Source organism: Elaeis guineensis, chromosome 6 (assembly GCF_000442705.2).
Source record: "Elaeis guineensis isolate ETL-2024a chromosome 6, EG11, whole genome shotgun sequence".
Classification (NCBI taxonomy): Eukaryota; Viridiplantae; Streptophyta; class Magnoliopsida; order Arecales; family Arecaceae; genus Elaeis; species Elaeis guineensis.
Window position 1 is genome coordinate 121,897,026 of NC_025998.2, and position 18,790 is coordinate 121,915,815.

Below are 18,790 nucleotides of genomic sequence, written 5' to 3' on the forward strand. Positions count from 1 at the left end.
CAGCATAGTGCTTAATAATGCTATGCATCTGCTGCAGAACCGGACCTCAGGTCTATGCTGGCAAACCTAAAGCAGGTTCAAGTCCTTAGTATTTTAAGCTCCCTTAAACTACCAGTTTGCAGTTAAGGTGAAGGTGAGGTAGAGAAGGAGAACGAGTGGTGACACAGCAGCTTTGTAAGCGGAGTCGGTTAGAACGTAAATAGTTGGTGTTTGGTGTCCAGGAAGGTGTAATGGTCAGAGCTTTTGTCTTGGAGTCTAGGCTTAATTACGCTCTCTTGTTACCAATGCTCCTTTGATATTGTTGTCAACCCCCTGTAACCTGTCTTTCCTTCTTTTCTAATACATACCGGGTGATCATACCTCCCACTTCAACAGAAAAATAAAGGGTGCTCAATTCTCATTGTTAATTTACACCATTAATCGTTACGTAAGACACGGTAAGGAGCAACCCATAGTGATCACTGGGCAAAGTAGGGACCTTCTTATTATTGTCGTTGCATGAGAAAACCCCGGGTATGGCCTCCGTCCCAATGATATCCACGCCGATCAATTTGAAATCCTTTAGTTTGCATACGAAGCGATCCAGTCTCTTCTGCAATAGCTTACGGCCTTTCAACATTTGGTTGGACTTGGTATCAAAAGTCCATCCATTTTCTCCAGGTCTAAGGCGTGCCCAGGCATCAACCCACCCTTGGAGTAGAGGAAAAGGACCATCCGAGTCCTCATCCCAGTTCATGTCGCCACCAAAAACAGCATTTGGAAAGAAGTCGAGAAAGCTGAGAGCCTTCTTAGCCTGAGCCACACGTTCTGTGCTATGCGTATCATGAGGAGGATTTGGCCTCTTCAGGTGGGAGGTGGCGACGACCAGCTTCTTTCCCATCCCTACTTCGATGCAAGCCAAGTGAAGATCTCGTCCCAGCGTGGAATTCTCAAACGTTGTGCAGCAGGATACTTTTACAGGCAACTTAGACAACTGCGTGGAGGTTAATTTCCAATGATTAATCTGAGTAAATGCAATAAAACTAGAAAGCTACAGGGGGCATCCCTGAAAGAATCGACAAGGAATGGATCACCAATGCATGTTTGGAAAAAAAAAAAACGAATAAATTTTTAGAATTGTTACTTTCAAAACCGCTAAAAAGCATACACGATGCATGTTGGCAATCATTCATCATCCTAAATATATTAGGACTGATTTTATATTTTTGTGTTTTTTCTTCTTTTTTCTTTCAAAAAATTGGAGTCTGAGTCGAGGCGGTCACCGAACCCATGGCTATTGGCTTCTGTGGAAAACCAGTTTGCATAGTCTCAGATTCCATCCACTCGTCCACAAGAAAAGATAGTGTAATACTGTCTGGAAATTGAGGATGTTATTTTACTTGACTTTTTATAGGGTATCGGTCACAGCAATGAGCGATGCCTTTTCTTTTTTAAAAGGAATAAGGCCTGTATGTAAGGTCAAATCAGATATGCTGAAACAACCTATAATAGTAAAGTAATATACAGGGTGGCAGTCCGTATTGATACGGAAGATTATAAGATAATCTTCTGTAACGCCACGTGTCAAATTTTATTTTTTTATTTTTTTATTTTTTAATAAAAAAATAAAAATAAAAATAATATGATAAAAAAAATACTAAATGCAGTAACCTTCGTTAGCTTGGAAGGCTATCTTTGGAAAAAAGAACTCTTAGAGGTCTTTTTAATCTCATCATGAGATTAATTGATGAAAGCAATCTTTGATGTAAAATATTATCATTATTATCAATTAAATCTCCGCAACACGATGGTTGAGTGCTGGTTAATCTTAACAACTATTGGGACCTGGAGGTGAGGTTAGATGGACATTTGTGCGGAGACTAAGCAGAGTTGTGGCATCCGTCGAGAAGTGCAAAAACTGAAATCTTAGTTGGTGGCCACATGAGTTCGGATCCTCTGAGATATGTATTTAATTTGCACCACAAATAGTCGTACTTCTCGAGATAACTCCCACACCAGCTATCTTATAGATGGATGGCTGTAGGGGTGAAAGTGGTATGGATATTATCTATCCAAATCCATTTTTGTATCCGAATCAATCTGAATATAAATAGAAATTTGAAAATTCGATTAATATCCATATTCATATCCATATCCATCAAAAAAAATAGATACGGATATAGATAGAAAACTATCCGATCCGTATCTGAATATCTGAATCTATATGTAATTATATATAATTTTATATAGTACTTATTAATTTTTAAAAAAAAATATAGAATCATACAAATATATTTAATTAATTTGATTTATCATCTATCTAATAATATTTTTGATTTTGTAATCATAAAGTTGAATAACCAAATTATATCCGTAATTATATACATACTTCTAGTATCTGAATTATATCTATATCCATTTAAAACAAAATTGGATAGAAATTTTTGTATCTGGATAATATCCATATCCATATTTATATTCGTCGGACAAAATAAATATGGATATAGATATTCGATTCATATCCGATTCAGTTTTAGCCCTAGATGGCTGCTATTCATCTCTAGAACCATGTATAATGTGTTTGATGGTAAACTTAAGTATGTCGAATATTTGAACACGACAATCGTTCATCTCCAAAATAGATAATATAGGGGCGTCCTAGATGATACAACCCTCTACGGTCTTGACTTATGGCCACCTTGCTACATTAGATACTCAATTTAGCTAGAACACATAAATCTGGCTATTATTATTTTATTAATAAAGTTTTGTCTTGTTCTTCTTTTAAAATTTATTTTTTTTTCAATATGATCTTTTTTTCTCAAAAATATTTTTGTGTTTGATTCTTATTCTTGTTATTCTATGTATTACATGGTCCTCCTACATGGAATCATGCCGATCTACAAATGCAAATATTATTTAGTATGTGAAATCATGTAATACTCATAATTATTAAGCTTACAATTGTTACAAGGTATTCCTCAAAGTGTGTTAAGTTTTAATTTTCAAAGACCAATAATGAACAAATTTTGCATTATCATCTTTGAGTAATGTCTAAGATTCAAACCCTAAAATTAAATCTCCTCTAAGGGCAAGCCATTAGAGGAGAGGTGCCAACCAACTAAGTTAACAATTATTGATGCAGGATCTCTAATGATATTTGGATCTTCTTGGCTCCCTTCTAAGCTAAAAATAGATTGCATCACTGAGGAATCAAGCCCCAATCTATACCACGCCAAGGCATTCTACCAGGTTGACTACTGGAATTATCTGTTCTACTAGTACTTGGCATGTAAGATAGATGTATTTTATTCAAAAGAATATTTGATAAATACAACTCTCCAAACAATTAATCTCACTGGTCATGATCTAAGATGCATAAAATAGTTGGAAACTAAAACTCTTTCATTTTAGACCTTTTTTGTCAATATATCCAGTCATGAATGCTAGCTAGCAAAAAATGAATGCTAATGATATAGCTTGCAGGCAAAAACATAGCATCTATTTAATTTATAAGTCAAAAATATTGATCTTGGTCTAAATAATTGGAAATATAGAAAAATTAAATTTTAGCTAATTTGGATATTTCTAAGTTAAACTAAGACATGATATGACCAGTTAAAATTGTCTTCTTTTTTTTTTTTTGATGCATGAATGAAAAACCTCTCAAATTTATAATTTTTGGTTTCCAACTATTCAATTTATCACATATCATGATCAATATTGTGGAAGTGACCTGCCGACCGAATCAGCCCCTCTTCTTGGGGCACACCCAAGGTGACTTAGCGAAGTCGCACCAGATGCAGGCCCAAGACCTTGACCCCACATCCATTTCAGATCACCAACTTGACTAATCATATGGATGAGGCTCACGATGCCCATGATTAACAACCTCAATCCACAGGTTGGCAAGCAGATTTTTCTCTAAATGAATGATCAGAACATGGCCCAATAGCCTAAAGAATTAGGTCTAATAAACCTATAGATTTCGGCTAACAACCTAGGCTGAATCTCCATATAAAAGAGGTACGAAATGGACCCTCAAGTAAGAGATTGAACTCAACTAAGAAAGCTAACCAAGAAAGAAGGGAAGAGGAGGATGCTTTGCTCTCCAACGTCCTCTCTCTTTCCTCTACTATTCCCAAGCTCCGACTAATCTAAGCATCAGAGAGTGCCCCGACAAAACACCCTCAGCACGTGTAGACTTTTCTTGCAGATTTTTTCCGACATCTCGGATCTCAGACAACATCTAGCTCCATCAATACCCTTTCGGAGTTTTGTAGCAACAGATTGGTGCTAGAGAAAGGATCCAATCAGCTTTTAGAAAGAATGAAGAGCATAGTGTGGACGAGAGTGTAGAACTCTACTGCCTTCCACCAATAATCCATCCATTGCAGCTAGCGCAGTGCTACCCACAGGTCCATTACAGTGCAACCTCTAACCATAATAGATCTACCACCGCTCGATGCCTTGGCTCATCAAATTCAAGCACTGACCCGTGCTATGCAATAGCTCCAACAAGTGACGAAGCGGCAATGGCAGTGTGGAGCCAAATCCGGAGCAGCTCCCTCCTATCGCAATCGACAATCTCGATCTTAAAGCCCGAGATCTGCCTCTCAATGGCACTCTCATCATTCTCCTACCTTTGCAGCTCAATCATCCTCTCGCCAGATCTTGAGGGAGGAGTTACGATCGAGAAGCTCTTCCTCTGCTGAAGATTTGACTTTAACCTAATCCCCTAGGTCCGAAAGATCACGACAAGAGGAGCTCGAGAAAAAAATCCAAGATATCAAGCGTTGCCTTAATGAAGTCCAAAATAGATCTCATCGGAGCAATGACGATCTTAGCTTCAACTCCCAACCTCCATTCTCCTAGATCATTCTAGATGAACTGATCCCAAATAGGTTCAAAATACCTCAACTGGAACCATACACTACTACAAAATGGGGTTGCGGCAGTGGTTGCCATAACCTATGGTAGCAGTTAGACAACTGCTACCACTGTGGCCGTCGTCGTAGATCTATGGCAGTGATTATTGCAGCGGTTGGATCAACCACTGCCATAGATAAGGTATTGCAGCGATTCTGCAATCACTGCTATAGAAAAGTTATCGCAGCGGTTGTCCAACCGCTACCATAGCTTCTATAGCAGTGGTTGCCCAACTGCTGCTATAGTAAAGCTATCGCAGCGGTTATCCAACCGTGGCCTTATAGTAGGGACTAGAGAGAGATTGGTCGATGGGTCGGTTGCTGGCGGAAGCCGACGACGGCGACAGGGCCTATCAGTGCAATGCAGTGGCCACGACAGAAGTGACGAGGATGGGGGCGATGGCGCGGCCGCGATCGGGCCACAGCGGTGCCACGACAGTCGAGCCGTGATCGACAATAGCTCGCGATCGGCTGGCGGCAGGCAGCAATGGGGCTGTGGTGCGGCCATGGGGTTTGGATAGAGAGAGAGATCATAAAATGCTTAAGCCCAGGCTGTTGCTGGTTGACTACTTAAATCATTATATACAGATCATTCATTTCTTCCACAACCGACATGGGACTATCACAATCAACCATAAATTGGATCTATCAGAGCGATTATAGATAACCACTGCCACACATCAGCCTATGACAGTGGTTATCGATAACTGCTACCATAGGTCATCATGGCAGCACTGCCATTGGTAGAGATATGGTAGCAGTTATACCTAAACGCTACCATAAATTTGAAATATGATAGCGGATAGACCTATAGCAGCAGTTATTATGCAACCGCTGCTATAAAGATAGAACATAATTATTTTTTTTATTTTTTTTGAATATGATATAATTTTAAAATTTAAAATTCATCTTCACCGTTCATTGCCTAAATAATTATCGTTAGAGTATCATCACAAAAGATCATCTCGATTCGATAGCCCTAGATATGTCGACCGTTAAAATTTGATTTTGACGATCACGAACGACCGCATTATGATCTGATAGATAAAAACCATCGATGGATCTGAAAACTATCAACGATGATCTTGATGATATTTATATTACACTATCAAAATTTATTTTAACGGATATCGTCATCATGGTCAATTTAGCACAAAATGATTTGGGCTGTTAAATAAAAAATGAATGATCAAATGACATCCGATTATAAGATGATTTTTTAGATAAATGATCTTTGCTACTACTTTGATCGTTTGTACAGTGATAATCGTAAAATTCAAACCATGTATATATGAACGATCCAAAACTATATGTCATTTGATTCTCATTCTTCTTTAAGTAATTATACTTGTACTTTTGTAAGATCTACTTAACGTGGATGGTTCATATATATGCGGTTCGAATTTTACAATCACCATCATACAAATGATTAAAATAATAGCAAAAATTATTTATCTAAAGAATCACTTTAATCGAATGCAATTTGACTTTTTGATCATTCATTTTTTATTTAACGATCGAAATCATCCCATGCTAAATTGATCATGATCATGATGTCTGATTGAAGTAAAATTTTGATAGTGTAATACAAGTGTCATCAAGATCATCATTATAAATTTTCAGATCCATCAATCATCTCTATTTATCAGATCATCATGCGACTGTTCGTGATCGTCAAAATCAAATTTTAATGATCAACAAATCTAAAACTGTCAGATCGAAATAATCTTTCGTAACGATACTCTATGATAATTATTTAGATAATGAACAGTAAAGATGGACTTTAAATTTTAAAATTATATCGTATTCAGAAAAAAATAAAAAAAAAATTTATATTCTGCCTCTATAACAGCGGTTGAAGAATAATCACTGCTATAGGATCTATAGCAGCGGTTGCGCAACCACTGCTATATATTGTATAGCAGCAATTTATCAATTGCTGTCATATCTCAAACTTATGATAGCGGTTAGGTAGAACTGCTACCATAGCTCGAACCTATGGCAGCGGTTATCGCCAACCATTACCATAGGTTAGACCTACGGCAGCGGTCATCTACAACCATTGCCATAGATTACCTATGACAGTGGTTATCTATAGCCACTACTATGGGTCCAACATATGACAGCAGTTAGTGATAATCGCTGCCATAGGTACTACAGCAGCAGTTGCTATAGATACTATGGCAGCGATTTTGAAACCACTACCGTAGTAAGAGCTGCCATAGTCTCTTATTATAATAGTGATACAATGGCTTCATAGATTTTTTTAATTATTTACAGGATTACAGAATTCTCATAATGCTGTAGGATGCTTCAGACACCCTCCTCTGCCTCACCTTCTCGGTCACTCTCAGAAAGTCAGTGCGAGTGTGGTATTCAGGCCTCTAATTCAGATCTATCCATTCATTAGAGCAGCTCGACAGGCTATTCGTTATCCACTTTGATAGCAGTCAAGCTCAACCAATAAAATTCTAACAGCCTCTTCTCTCTCCGAAAAAAAGAGAGCGAGTCACTATGCGACTATGTTGCGTGCTTTAACGCTGCCATGCTCGAGATACGGAACCTCGATGAGTTAGTGGCAATATCGGTGCTCAAGTGAGGACTATAGAATGAGCACCTCATCTTCTCTCTTAAAAAAAAAATTTCGAGGGACTATGCTGATCTACTAGCCAAGTCTGAAAGTATGCTCAAGCAGTAGAAGTCGGGATGGTGCGTAAGCAGGTGGACGGAAAAAAGACCACCAACAAAAATGGGGGTCAAGAAGATCCTCAAGCGGGCCGTGCCAAAAGGAAATCCTCCCGACTGCCAAATAGCTATAGACCCAGAAGCTCATCTCATCGATTCGACAGCTACACCCCTCCATTTGTCCTTTGATCTCAATTCTTGATGGAGATCAAGGACTAGAGGTATCTACGACGACCTAAGCTAATGAAGGTCCATCCGAATAGGAGAAGTAAGAGAAAGTACTACTACTTCCATCGTGACTATAGCCACGATACTGAAGAATGCCACCAACTCAAGGACGAGATCGAGGTATTGATCCAAAGAGGTTACCTTGGTAAGTATGTTCAAGAGTAATGTAAATATCAAGCGATCAACGAGAAAAACAACGACAACCGACCAATGACTAGCATCACCAATGCCATCTCTGCCTCCATCGACGGCATGGGGACAAAGAAACCAAACTAAGAAAAAGAGATGGTGTTTAGGGGGCATTATTTTTTATTTTTTAGGAAAGTACATTCCTCGCCATGGAACTATCATCATATTACTGACAATAGCAAGCAATAATATAAATAAAATTTTCATTCAAAATGAAAGTTCGACTGACATCTTATTTTATGATATTTTTTGAAGGATAAAATTACTGGCCAACCCAGGGAGGCATGGCTAGAGCTGAGGCGAGATCGAACGAGGCTTGATCCCAACTACAATGCCTCCGAGGCAACCTCGAAAAGCTCCTAGGGCTCGTGACGATCTGACAAGGAGCCAACCCCTAACTAGCTAAGAGAATCGGATCCTCTTACGAAACCCCTCATGTCAACAAAGCCTCAAACCTCTCGAGGCTCGAAGATTGAAGGTGGCTTGATATCCGAAAAAGAGCAGAAAAGTTCTCTAGGGCTTCCTAGAATCTGGAGGTCCTACAGATGCAAAGATCTGAAGACATCCGAGCTGATGCCTTACCCCATATGGCCACCTGGCACTCCTTGCTCACAGACAAGTTGAAGAGGAGGCCACGACAATAACAAAGATGAAGGGGCTAACCCTCTGAGGATCCCTCAAGGTTACTTGGCGCTCCTTACCCACAAGCGAGTCGAAGTGGAGGCCATGATGGTGACAGCAAAGGGGCTAATCCTCCATGAGATCCCACATGGCCACTTGGCGCTCCTTGCCCACGAGCAAGTCGAAGTGAAGGCTACGATGATGATAGCAAAGGTGCTAACCCTTCGGAGACCTCATATGGCCATATGGCACTCGTTACCCATGGACAAATCGAAACAGAAGCCATGGCGATGACAGCAAAGCAACTAACCCTCCAAGAATCCTGTATAGCCACTTGGCACTCTTTGCCCACAAAACAAGTCGAAGCGAAAGCCACGACAATGACATCAAAGAGGCTAACCCTTTGGAGATCCTATATGGCCATCTGACGCTCCTTGCCCACGGACAAATTGAAGTAGAGCCTACGGTGACGATAGCAAAGGGGCTAAACCTTTGATGACCTTGCATGGCTACCTGATACTCCTTGCCCATAGGCAAGTGGAAGCAGAGACTACAGCGATGACATCAAAGAAGCTAACTCTCTAGAAAATCTGCAAAGCCATCTGGTGCTCTTTGCCTATAAGCAAGTCGAAGTGAAAGCCACAGCGATGATAGTAAAGAGGCTAACCTTTCGAGGACCCCACCTCTAAGAAGAAGGAACTCTAAAAGATACATGAAAAAAATATTGATAAAGAAACACTTCATTCAAAAAGTTCGTATACATTTTAGAAAAAGTTTATTACAAGTCAATCTTGTTCAAGCAAAACTCGTTATAATAATAAAAAAAAAAGAAGATACAAGGTTCGGACTCGATCAGCTTCTACAGGCTCAATAAGCATCCTTGGGCGAAGAACTGAGCGTCGCTCGCACCATCCTCAATGATGAACACAAGAAGAAACCCTCTTCTAATGATCACTAACCCCCACTAAAAGATATCGGGGATGGCATAACTGATTTTTCTTCGAAAAGTCATCCACCACCAGGATATTCCTCTAAGGAGGACTAAAAAACTATTTTGAGAGAGGTAAAAGATAGCCCTCTAAAAAGATCCAAGACCTTTCTGTAGAGGATAATGCATTGGCAGCCCCTAAGTGACCACCGTTGTGGCTCAGCAGTCAGAATAATGGAATATTCTAATACCTCCCATGCTAAAGCGGGACGCTCATTGGTGTGTTCCCTCGAAATACTCTATGACTAACTAGAGGAGGGAGAAGACTCACCCAAACAGAAAAAAGCTCCGATGATCCCTTGACGCCCGACAAGATGATGCCACCATGATATTATGGAAGATGACCAAGACAAGATCAATCTCGAAGAGCAGGACCCTATTTATAAGGAACAAGCCCAAGTGCATTCAAATGCCTCACTGACCGTGCAACAAGTGTTGCCATCCAAAAGGCCTCAAAGACCACATTCCTTAGAAAGGACCTTCAATGATCCTTTCCAACATATCGTCCTTATCAGATAGTGCCAGTATTAAAGGCCAAGCCCCACCAAGCCTCCAGATTGTATGATTCTCCACCACACGACTCTCAAGATGAATCACTTTCTCTGATCTACGGAAGGTGGTATAGCACCCATCAATATCCAACACCTGGCACGCAAATGAGTCTACAATTTTCAAAAATTTGCGTGCCACACCTACTAAAGTAAATGCTCCAAGTAAGATTAAGGGAGATCCTACCCCAAGCGGTGAGACCGAGCCATTCGAGTCCTTGATCGTGACCAGAGCCAATCAACACAGATATTAAGAAGAAACAAAGTTCATTTGGAAGGTAAAACATGATACTTCTCATTAATGAAAATTCATTACAAAAAGTTTGCCCAAAAAGGGAAGGCATCGAAAGTAACTACAAAAAATAAAAAAGAGGAAAGAGAACTAGTCTTCATCTAAGGAGAATGCCCCCCGACCTCTTCATCACTATTTTCGGGACGAAGATATCTCAAATCCAACTTGGGAACTATCCACTGCAAGCGCACCTTGCAGTCTTAGAAGCTATGAGTAAAGGTAAATAAAGGTAATTAAAGACACATCGGCAACTTTGTTCTCAAAATCCACCAAAGCCTTGTACTCCTCGATGCATCTAGATTCAACCTCTACAATAGCTTTTGCCTTCTCCTCTTCCTCCGCGGCTTCAACGAACCTCGACTGCCTTCTCAATGGCCCTCACCTAGGCTTTAGATGCCCAAAGCTCTCGATCGAGGATAGCAATCTCGTGCGCCAACTGCATAAAAGAGCAAAAGTCAGCAAGAGGTGATCAAAAGATCAAAACAAACATGAGAATCAACAACTCACCTTAAGAAGACCGGTATAGGAGGCCCTTACGACCTCGTCTGAGGGGAGAAATTTCCTCTCCAACCAATTGACCGGCATCAAAATCGACTCCATCAGCTCCCGAGCAAGTTGATGGTCTTGAAGCGTGGAGGCATGCCCTCGCACCAACTTCACAGTAGCGATGAACCCCCCATTGCCTTTGGACAAGGTAGGATCCGCCCCGAGCCTTGCCGACTCGCTTGACAGCTCAAGAGAAGACTAGGCCCGACCAAAAAAAAGAGGAGCTTGAGGTGGCTCCAAGGCTGTCGATGTAGTAGTCCATGATAGCCCGATCATGATTGGCTCATCCTCAGACTCCATCGGGTGTGCACCCAATGCCCCCAGGATGGTGACAGAGCGGGAACAGGAAACTCTAATTGGGTATTCAGCCTCTTAGATGAGGACCCCCCGCTTGAAGATCTCATCCTCAACTTCACCACCAATTTGATGGATGGGAGCGACGACTTCATTGCTTCAAGATGGAAAGGGCGAGACGATCACCAGCACCAATGGAACTAACATCCGTGAGATGAAGAAAGGGCCTTCCTCCGACAACTATAATGACACAAGAACGACTGGTGATTGGATGGTAAGGAATCTGATCGAATGAATGATCTATTTATATGGACCACTAATGACTCAGATTCGATCATCGAATTCTCAGATCTTGCCACTCGGCCAACATTGGGAGCAACAGATTTCACGACCCCTTGTCAGCCCCTTCTCCGATCAAGCTATATGAGATAATCTACAAAGTGTGCCTCAAAGCTTACCAACACTCGACATGTGGCAAATCCCAGCAAATCTAAAAGCAATCTCAAGATCTCTTCTCTCCAAGGCATCATTCTACGACTCCTCGAGCTCCCTTTCTTAATAATAGTGATGCGGATCATGAAACGACACATCATTTGCCCCTAAAAACTCCTTCCTCCGAGACAAAAAATCAGATGCATCAAAAAGAGAACCGAATCGGCAACTAGCTGCTAAATTAACTACTTCCTGCATTCGAAGCCAAAAAGCTGCTTCGAACTCCGAAGTGGGGAGGGGGCAAGTATTATGAAAGTGACCCGCAAATGGATTGGCCCCTCTTCTTGGAGTGCTCCCAAGGCGACTTAGCAAAGATGCACCATATGTGAGCTCGGGACCTTGACCCCACATCTATTTTAGATCACCAACTTGACTAATCATGTGGGTGAGGCTCACGATGGATGCCCATAACTAACAACCTTGATTCAAAAATTGGTAAATAGATTTTTCTCCAAATGTATAGCCATGATGTGACCCAATAGTCTAGAGAATCAGGTCTAACAAACCTACAAAGATTTCAGCTAACAGCCTACGATGGAACCTCAATATAAAAAAGATACAAAGGAAACCCTCAAATAAGAGAGCGAACTCACCTAAAAAAGCTAAGCAAGAAAAAAGAAAAGAGGAGGATGCTCCGCTCTCCGACACCTCTTTCTCTTTTCTCTACTATTCTCAAACTCCGGCTAACTTAAATATTGGAGGGTCCTCCACCAGAATACTCCCGATGTATGCGGATTTTTCTTGCAGGTTCTTTGCAACGTCTCGGATCCCAAACGGCATCCAGTTCTAGCCACACCTGCACTCTTCTGGAGCCTTGTGGCGACAATCAATAATACTAATTTTAATTTTGTGAAGCCCTTCATTTATTTACATTGAAAGATATTGAAAGCCAAATATTTTTGAAGCATCCATCCTAACTCTCTCTGTATACATTTATAACTCTCTCTCTCTCAAGAAAATCAGCCTGCACTCAAGAAGTTGTCACATGGTGAAATACCTCGGTGGAGTTGAAAATGTAAGTGTGGAGAGACATCAGCCTTCGCTCAAGAAGTCATCACATGGTGAAATGCCTAGGTAGAGTTGAAAATGTAGGTATGGAGAGACATAGGCCTCATCTAGATAATTTGAAATGAAATAGTAGAGATATTAGGAAAGCTTCAATTTCCTAAACAAATTAACAGATCAACACCAAAGAAAATGATCATTAGGGGAATGGAAGGGGGAAAATATTTGAATAGTTATTTATATTAAAATACATGGATACCAACGATCATTTAGGAAGGAATTTTTTGAGTACAAGTCCATAACATGCTTGAAAGAAGATTAGACATGTATGCACACATACACTGCATAAAATTCAGCATCCTTTAACCTCAGCCCAAAGGATGCTTAATGGGGCAAAAAAAAAAAAGAAAAGAAAGAAAACCTAGTTCAGCACAACACAAGTTAATTAAGCAGATGTTTCCACCTGTATATTAAACACATTGTTAATTATTTCGAATGGATGGGCTGAATTTTTTTTCTTTTTTTTTGTTTAAGGCAATATAAGCAATGAAATGAAATCAAAATCTAAGCATGAGTATAAAATCTTGACATGACAAGCAACGCAAACAAGTTAAGATAACAAATTTATATGAACAATAGGTACAGGCCACTAAAACTAAGCAACTTTAATAAATTTCTAGTAATAGGAACATCAAAGGTTACCAGCATGCAGAACTGCTTTAATGTTGCTTTCTTAGGTAAAATTGAATGTTCATATGCTTTCCACCATTCGAAGCTCTGAAAGATTTTATGGATAGAAGGAGTGACCTCCTGTAAGACGAATTTTTTATCATTCTGTGGATGTAATAAATTTTTTACAGACAAGGAACTGTGAAAATGGCACACCTGGAAGAAAATAACATCGGGGGAGTGCTTTTGTACGAGGCAACCAATTGCTTTCATCCTCTCATGCACTTCCATGTCTTCACGACGCCAGACATTATAACTCATGATTTTTATCCTTGTTACAACAAGGTTTCTATTAGAGCCACCTGTGATAGTAAATAATTCCCTTTTAGTAAAAACAAAGTTACTTCTTTACAAATTTTAGAAGAAAATTGAAGCCCACAAGAACACAGAAGGAAAATCTAAATAGAATTTTGCAGAAAGGGTTTGAAATAGTTTTTCTTTCTCGAAGGTTTTACAATTATGCAAGAGAAAAAGTGAATAAGGTCTAATAAAGCACAACCAAGAAGAGTAGCTTAGTCTTCTTGATTATGACCATCAAGAAACCTAAAGTCATGGGTAACTAAATGGATACCTAAACGTTAAAATCTCTTCACCATACGAATTAATAAATTTGGATGATTTCTTCCACAAAATTTTGCTATTAATTGTTTTCAACAACTTCTACTTGCTCATGACATCTTGTCAAAGTTAAGATAAAATTGATGCAAAAGCAAAAATTTGATGCAAAATTAAAATGCCAATGAGATTTCAGCCCTATGGTCCTCACCTCTCTCCTTAGGATTTGCACTTTGGAGAGGTCTTGAGCGCAATTCTAAAAAGTAGCACATGCACGAATTCTTATCAAAGTTAAATAAAAACAAGACAATATTGATAGAATATGTAATAAGTAATAGAATATGCAAGGCACCCGATTATATCTCAGATTGGACAATGGGGGTCTTATATCAGTGATCCAAGCTGTTAGATATGATCTGCTACTTTTAAATTACTTAAATATCAAAACTCATATGATTTGAGAATCCTAACCTATACATCAAATGGCCAAAAAATTAGATAAGTTAAAAAATTATATATATATATATATATATATATATATATATATATACAACATACATATATTTATATAAAGAGTTGGACTATAAGCTACACCCATTGTAGCCAAGTCTGAACCAAATCGTCTTTGCTGCCATTAGATTGGTACAAATCTTAAGGCACCTAAATAGCATCCAGACAATTGTTAATTGCCAATCCATAGTATAAAAAGGAAAAAAAAAAAGAATAACAATAGGATGAGATAGGGCGCACTGCTCATGCCCATGTCCATCCCTTAGAATGCAGACCACCCATGCTCTCTTTCTTCTTGTCTCTCTTCTTAAGAGAAATGACAACCTCAAAATAATAGATACTTATCATCTGTTTGGTACGAAAGATGAATGGAGAAGAAAAGAAGGATGGATAGATTTTTCATCCATCCTCTCATAAGTTTGGTGAAACATGAAAAGATGGATGGAAATAATTTTCTCTTTTATTTGGTATAGGAGGAATGAAAAGAAGGATGGATGATATTTATATAATATTTTTTACTAAACTACCCTTTGATAAAAATATTATGATTGTCAACTTATAACACTTATTTAAACTGAAGAAGTAAACAATGTATAAACTTATTATTTTTATAATCTATAATTATATAAAAATTATATCAATATTTAATTTAATATATGATTTTATAAATTAATTATTAATGAATTAATTATATAAATAACTAATTAATTTATAATTTATTTTAAATAATTAATCAATAATATATAAATAGTTAATTAAAAATATTAAATATAAATAGAAAAATAAAATATAATCTAATTATTTAATTATAATTATAAAAATTTATATACTAAAATTAAAATAATGACTAATAAAATTTAATAGTATATGATTAATAGTATATATAAAAATATATATAAATAATATATATGAATGAAAAAGTGAAGAAATATTATAGTTTTGTCAATAAAATTAATAAGAAATAATTTTATCAATACAAAAGTCCATCCTCTAATGCTCCATCAATCCTTCTTTCATATATAAAATGGTGGGCCAGCATGGTGCTCCATTCTCTCGTGACCCCAACTAAACACAGGGTTAATTTGCAAAAATAAACATAAATCAATGGAGACTCAAGAATTCACATACAAAATCGAAGAGGAGTAAAACACTTTCTGGGAAAGGAACCACTAGCCCAATAGAATTTTTCTTAGGCTTCATTTCCAAGCTACAAAAGTACTTTTGGTTGCAGATAACATCATCACTGAAATTCTCAAATACCGTTGCTAAAAGCTTGAGCAAGGATTAGTATAACCATCGTGTACAGACCTCTTACTAAAAATTTTAGTGATAGATTAGCAACTGTTTAGGCAATGCTAATAGCTTATAATTAGTGATTGGTTTTCCAAACCACTATTGGATTATGGAATTGAATTCTGGATCCTTTATGTGATTGGGACCCTCGAAACCACTGAGAAGTAGTTATTCTCTTTTATGATTTGTTATATTTTCCAAAAATATATCTTTGTCATTAGCACGTACGTTTTGAGGTTCTGAAATTTCAATAATCACTTTTCCCCTTTGATAGAAGATGGAAAGAAAATAAATAGTAATTTAATTCATTCTTTTGGATATTTTTATATCTTTAATATTTAAAATAACTAAAAAAATCAAAGTATTATATTTTCCAACATTGTATATAATTATTGTTACAATTTAAAAAAATATATGCCTTATAATATTATTGTATATTTATTTTGCAATTAAAGAGGCACGGAGAATATAGATCCAAGTGACTTACAGAGTGATATTTAAACTAGAAAATATATCAATACGCACATTCTCTTACAATATATCTAATATTTATATTTTTAATTTTAATATTTTAAATATGAGTCCAAAACAACCGGTTGATTCGGTGCTTGGATCGACGAGCAAAAGATTCGATATCTTATTTGGGTCAATATCTACTTCAGATTTAATAACTATGCTTCTAACAATGTTTCCTCAAATTTCAATGATTACGTTGGTCATAGCTAATTGTACGCTATATCAATAGTTTTCTAAACTTTTAGTAGTAGCAATAATCATAAGTAATTTTTCATGCTTACAATCCTAAAATTCATAACTAATTGCAAAGACAGACATGGAAGCTTTAGCAACAGTTCAAAAGGATGTCATTAATTATGAGTCAATTAGTAATAATTTACGGAGCACTTAAAAAATCGGCAATCTCTATAAGGTATTTAATTGTGATTTAGCAATGATCTTAAAGACCTTTACTGATCTTAGATTAGTTAGTGACTTTAAAAATTGTTGCAAATGGCAACAGTATTCATGATAATCTAATGATGAATCTATAAATTGTTGTTGATTGCAAGATAATTAGTGATAGTTAAATATCAGTTTTTGAAATTATTGTTAATTGTAAGATAATCAGTGATGGCATAACGATAGTTTATAACAAGCGTTTCTAGAAATATATTCCGTATTGCATTTTATATCCCATTGCTAAAAATATCTAATTGCATGCACCAAATATATATGCAACAATATATGGGACAGAAAAGACGTAACATGCAGAAGATGTTTTCTTATACCTTGCAACTACCAATATTATCTGCAATATTGAAAAGAATTTTTTTTATAAAAAAAAAAAAAAAAATGGCTGCAACAACTTTACTGATACTATGAAAGAATTCTAATTTTATTTTTTGATGGAATTGTTGACTAATTGAATTGATGAAGTTTGTGATTATTGGATATACGATCACCCAGGTGACCTCCATTATATACCCTACCCTCTCTTCACTTTTCCAGCCAAGCTTCCACCCATCATATTCTTTAAATAAAATAAAATAAAAATTACTGAAACGTGTTGCTTGTCCTTACCCAGGCTAGAGGGATTTGGCCGGATACGATCACCACCACCACCGCGATCCACTCTTCTACCCTCTAACTCCTCCGTTGCATTGTTGCGGCGGTTATTGGGATCACCGGATCCTGGTGAGGGTGTACGCATCCACGGACGTAGCGCCCAAAGGGCGGCCCCTGTAATTGCCGCCAGCAGCATAAGCCGGGCGCCCAGGCCCTGGTCTTCGTCATCCTCGTCACCAGCGCTGCCGCTGCCACCTTCTCTTCTGGCCTTCGACCCCTTGGTTGGTTTCTGTGTGCTGCCGCGGGAAGCGCAGGAGATCCATGCTCCTATCGCCAACAGGGCAGTCCCTGCGACCACCGCCTTAACTGCCTTGCCCAAGCCCATTACTGGTCCTATTTTTCCTTTTCCTCTCCTCTCCACTCACATATACAAGAGGATCGAGAAGCTCCGAGTGAGACCTTGGAGTCATGAGAATATTTATTTGTTTAATAGCAAATGAGATACTACGTTAAGACGAATGTTTCACAACATGGAAAAGAACCACCCTTTTAATTGACAAGTGCCTTTGCAGGGGATTGGATCGGAAGTGGCACCATTTGGTTTGTTAGATGAATGGATTAGTGTTTACGTAGGCTCTGCCGATTATCTGCTTTATAGGCAAGTGGCTGAACAATTTATCAACGTCTGCCTGCTTCTTTTGAAATTCAAGGGAAGGATATGGTTTCTTTATTACTAAAGTAGAAAGGTGGATTACGACGACTCACCTAAAAGGCGTGGACCAGGATGCGAGCGAGTGTTCAGGGAGGAAGACTGTGGGATGTTTCCATGGACTAAAGAGGACTCAAAAAAAAAAAGCCGCTCATATTTCACCAAAGAACAAAGAAACGAGTCTCTAGTTCAGAAAGGCTAGACGCAAAACAGGTTTGAAGGAGTAGAATGAAGGATTTGGCTAATTGGATCACTCTTTTGGTATCTTTCATACAGAACAAGTCGATAGTAATTCTAATAGGAAACTTCAGGTCTGTCCAAACATAACAACAAGGTACACTCTACTTATCTACTAATATATAATGATCAACTATATTTACTAATATCTGCTTATTGATATGTAACAAGAAAGCCCGGGACCGGCAAGCTGCCATCTCAACAAAAATAGAAGCACTCGTCCTCTTCGTTCAACGTCACCAGGACACCGCCGCCGGTTGAATAAAAATAGAAAGTCGCTCTGTTGAGGTTTGTCACAAGGTTAATTATCTTTCCATCCAAAGCTTTTGCTCTTCTATAATTTTGTATAAATAAAACTTTCTGACTTTTCTTCCACTCGAACTTTTACCGATTCCAAAC

The 18,790-nt window shown here is 38.2% G+C and overlaps 1 protein-coding gene across 2 annotated transcripts; it reads right to left on the reverse strand.

Annotated features, from left to right (window-relative positions):
• Positions 1–233: 233 nt before the first annotated feature.
• Positions 234–17,915, reverse strand: LOC105060094 (uncharacterized). 2 transcript variants are annotated; one of them, XM_010943689.4, is made up of 4 exons: positions 17,461–17,915; positions 13,681–13,826; positions 13,498–13,572; positions 234–973 (listed from the first exon to the last, which is right to left on the reverse strand). In XM_010943689.4, the coding sequence occupies exons 1-4, from the start codon at positions 17,828–17,830 to the stop codon at positions 404–406; spliced, it is 1,161 nt and encodes a 386-aa protein (XP_010941991.1). In that variant the 5' UTR covers positions 17,831–17,915; the 3' UTR covers positions 234–403. The 2 variants fall into 2 exon arrangements, with proteins under 2 accessions (XP_010941991.1, XP_010941990.1); XM_010943688.4 differs by having other exon boundaries at positions 237–973; positions 13,498–13,605; positions 17,461–17,912.
• Positions 17,916–18,790: the final 875 nt, after the last annotated feature.

Coding starts and splice junctions, on each gene's coding strand:
- LOC105060094 (XM_010943688.4), bottom strand. CDS start 17,830: ATGGGCTTGGGCAAGGCAGTTAAGGCGGTGGTCGCAGGGACTGCCCTG. Junction 13,827..17,460: donor GCCAAATCCCTCTAGCCTGG/GTAAGGACAAGC, acceptor TTACTATCACAG/GTGGCTCTAATAGAAACCTT. Junction 13,606..13,680: donor CCGATGTTATTTTCTTCCAG/GTGTGCCATTTT, acceptor TTCGTCTTACAG/GAGGTCACTCCTTCTATCCA.